The following is a 3862-nucleotide window of genomic DNA, read 5'->3' as shown; positions in this document are numbered from 1 at the left end:
ATAACAAAATAAATATTTCAAAAATAAAACCCAAGATGTGATCAACTGGAGTTATTGAACATCTCATAAGTCATATTGTTTCTTGAATGAGTGATTCACTTGACTGACAATGTATTCTGTTTATTTCAGTTGTGTTTTCTAGTCTACTTGCTTGTCCCACCTTAGCTTCTTACCTTTTTGCCCAAGTCTAAATTGTGAGGTCAGGTGTTTAAATATGTGACCTATACAATTTTTAGTGATCAATGTGTTAATCTGAAAATGCAGATGAAAAGCATTTGGCACATGTACTGTATTGTGAATACAAATTTGATGTCAAAAGGCATACTTTTCAAGCATGTTGCACAAAACCATCAGATGAAAGTAACCCAAACAAACCAAACTTTAAGATTTATTGTACGCTGATTGTACAACAACATTTTTATTGACTATACAGTATTAAAACCGATGTCCAGTTAACTTTAGAGTCCCATAGAAAGCAAAATGAAGGGCTATGTGGTAAAAATGTCCGCTGCCCTGCTGCTCTTGATGAACTCTCTGTGCCAAATGCTTGACACTGCTTGCGTAAGTAGGGTTCTTTTTTTTAAAAATGGCATTTGCATGACAAAGGCAGATGGCTTCAGGGTACTAAGGAGGGAGGGATGGGTGGGTGGGGGTCTGAAGGGAAGCAGGAGGCAGGAGGCAGGAGACAGACTGAGACTCTTGGACAGACGCACTGGGATTGCTGGCTCTCTCCCAGTCAGGACACCAGACACTCTGCTGGATATGCTGGATATTGAAGCCGAGATACTGGATGAGGAGTCTGCACCAGATTTGGGTTTGAACGTACCACACATGGAGTTTGTTCACAGATTACTCAGAGGCTTTCTGCTGCTTTGGAGGAAAATGGGGATTCTACAACTGAGAGTGCAACAATGAATTAGGACGTACACTCAAGATTTTTGAAAACTACCTGTTGAAGAGTGACACACTAAAGTGTTTCTGGCTTGCCTTACCATGCCATACTCAAAGCATTTGAGATATTATTGGCACAAATACCCATAATCAATAGGGTCTTGGATTTACTTTATGACTTACCTAACTCTAAGTGAATTGCATCTGGATCCAGTGGTAGTAATATATCCTGGGTAAGCTAGTTTATTTCACTATTTCACAGACTACGCTGTGTTAGAGATGACTGGGGCCCTGCATACTGGACTCATACTCTTCTCATTTGCGGTAATAACCTTCTCATTCTCTACCATAATATAACAAGAGCTAAGCAAATAGTTTTCTGTGTGTTTCTTTTCTAACTTGTATTAAGATTTCATTCTTTTATTTGAAAATACTACTCAGTGCCTCAACATTTGGATATAATGATACCTGAAATTCCATAGCACTGATTACTGTTCTCACGTGTTACCCATCTATTTTCAAATGGCGGATTATATATATATATTTATTATATTAAATGTGCAGGCAAATTCTGTACAGAAACTGTTAAAATAATAAATTAAACTTGACTTTTTCTCCTTTAGGTGTTATGTGACAGTGAGCCAACACATGCTGTGCCAGACAGAGTGGGGGACTCACATGGTGAGACAGTTAATCACTTTTAGTGGCCATCTAGCGGCCAGCAGTTTGAATTCATAGTACTTACTTCCCTTGTACATCTACTTGATCAATTAAAAAATCATCAAATATGTATTTGATTGATGCCACACTATTTATAATTTATGGTTTGTTGTTTTCTGTGTCTGACTCTCCAGAACAACCCAGACTAGTCCATCTAACTTCTCACTGGGCTCTCCAGTTGGTCAATGACTCGCTTGCTTTCTCCAGGGCTGACAGCTTCTGTAGAGGCCAGCTCAGCTCACTTGCCTCTCTTGACCAGTCAGAGGAACGGGAAGGAGCCTTGGAGCTTCTTCAGCAGACTGGACTTCGCTCCCCTATCTGGGTCAGGGATCCCAGCAAAGCAGCCTCCCAACCTGTGGCCCTCTCCAAACAATGTGAGTGAAAATAGCAGACCTACAAGCTAATAAAACAAGTACAGAAATACAAAAGTAAAATGTAGAATTTCATCAATTACTTCTTCTGCTCGTGTTTAGATTTACACTTCTCAGCTCTATACTTCCCAAAGGAATCCCGGGAGGGCTTTGCCCGTGTCATCATGCCCTTTCCAGCCCTGTCTTCTATCAGTGTGTGTGTTCGTGTTCAGTGGAACCAAGAGTGGAATGAGGTGTCCACCATCTTCTCCTACGCAGCACCTGTCTTTACTAATGAGTTCCAGTTAAGAGGACAAGTGGACATGCAGGGACGCATCCTCCTGGCAACCATCATCCACGGGAAGCACCTGCCATATAAGGCGTCCTTTCCCAACGATGGAGCTTGGCATCACATCTGTGTCACGTGGCGCAGGAACGGTGGCCACTGGGCTATCTATGTGGATGGGGACAGGAAGGACATGGGCTCTGGCACAGATATTTCAAGAGATATCTACGGGGATGGGATACTCATTCTGGGTCAGGACCAAGATTCATTTGGAGGGAATTTCACAGAGCCCTTTTTTGGAAATATCACTGACCTAAATGTTTGGAATATTTCCCTGGAAACAAGACATATCCTTGCCCTCAATGCATGTTCACCCATGACCCAGGAAGTGTTTTTCAGTTGGAACCTTGACCACCTAAGCAGCCATTCAGTGGTCAAAGAGGTGCAAGTGCTTCTGTTTTGCCCAGGTAAGATCACATTCTGTGGATCACGTTCTGTCTCTTTCAAATCAGCATTTCATCATCTGTGATCCTTTCCAAAGTGTCTACCGAATGGTCCCATCCATGAGTTTAAAGAATTTTATCAGACACCAAAACACTGCACAGTGGTTTATAATGTTCTGGGTTATCATGATGACAGTCATTTTATTTAGTCACAGTGATTGCAGAGTAGTAGTTAGTAGTAGCACATAGTAAAGACGAGAAAGAGGAATGTTTGTTTGCACATATTTCATTGGCTTACACAGTGTCTTCCCAGTTGACGTTGCATTGTGTTTAAATGGAACTTTTTTCCAGTCCGCACTATTCTACTCTTTTTTGCTGAAGCATTGCATTGGAACCCAGACTGTCATCACAGTGGCCTCATTCAACAGAATGAAGGGGCTGGGTTTTTTCACGTATGTTGGTTTGGACCTCATTTGGAATGGAGGCCTCATGTTCCCTTGACAGCCAAACATATGTAGGACAAAGCTTGACAAATTCAGTTTTTTTAAATAGCGTATATTAGTTACAAATCATTAAATTATTTGCTGAAAAAAATGATGTATTACTGATTTAGTTTGAGTTTTAAGTAGGTGAGGGTGGGCTGTCCTATAGTTTCACTCAAATGAAGACATAAATTTGGAATTTTGCATCATGCTTCATAGGGTTTCCTTCTTATTTTGATTTGTTACAATTTGGATCCTATTTTTGGAGTTTTCGATGTAATTTGTTGCAGTATAATATTGTTATACTTACAAACTGGATTAGTGAAAATGATTTCAAAGAGACAACAAAAAACAAACAATGTTACCTAATCTGTTTACAGACTGACTTCCTGGTTAAACTTTGACCTAATGTGCCTACTATAATTGCGAGTGCACGCAGTTACAAAGAAGTAATATTTACAGAATGTACTTGAAGTACCAAAAGTAAAAGTAATCATTATACAGAATAGCCCATTTGTAGTTAATAATTAATTAAAATGAACTAAATCTTCAACTATTAAATAAATGTAGTGGAGTGAAAACTACAAATTTCTCTCTCTTGTACCTAAGTACTTTCTTGAGAAATATACTTAGTTACATTCAACCACTGGATAGGGAACATTAGGGTGACTGAGCGGAGAGAATAAAGGG

The 3862-nt window shown here is 39.8% G+C and overlaps 1 protein-coding gene across 1 annotated transcript; it reads left to right on the top strand.

Moving 5' to 3' along the window:
• Window positions 1-671: 671 nt before the first annotated feature.
• LOC119918685 (adhesion G-protein coupled receptor D2-like) lies at window positions 672-2714 on the top strand (the record flags this gene model as incomplete). Its single annotated transcript, XM_038739422.1, has 4 exons — window positions 672-1215; window positions 1515-1572; window positions 1746-1985; window positions 2085-2714. Coding segments are annotated over exons 1-4 (973 nt in total), but the record flags the coding sequence as incomplete, so codon positions are not given.
• Between the last annotated feature and the right edge of the window lie 1148 nt (window positions 2715-3862).

This window comes from Micropterus salmoides, unplaced genomic scaffold (genome assembly GCF_014851395.1).
Source record: "Micropterus salmoides isolate LMB-PRFRI ecotype aquatic unplaced genomic scaffold, ASM1485139v1 Ms_hic_scaffold_2348, whole genome shotgun sequence".
In the NCBI taxonomy this organism is placed as follows: domain Eukaryota; kingdom Metazoa; phylum Chordata; class Actinopteri; order Centrarchiformes; family Centrarchidae; genus Micropterus; species Micropterus salmoides.
The sequence above is the reverse complement of the archived record's forward strand: the minus strand, read 5'-3'. Positions and strand labels throughout refer to the sequence as shown.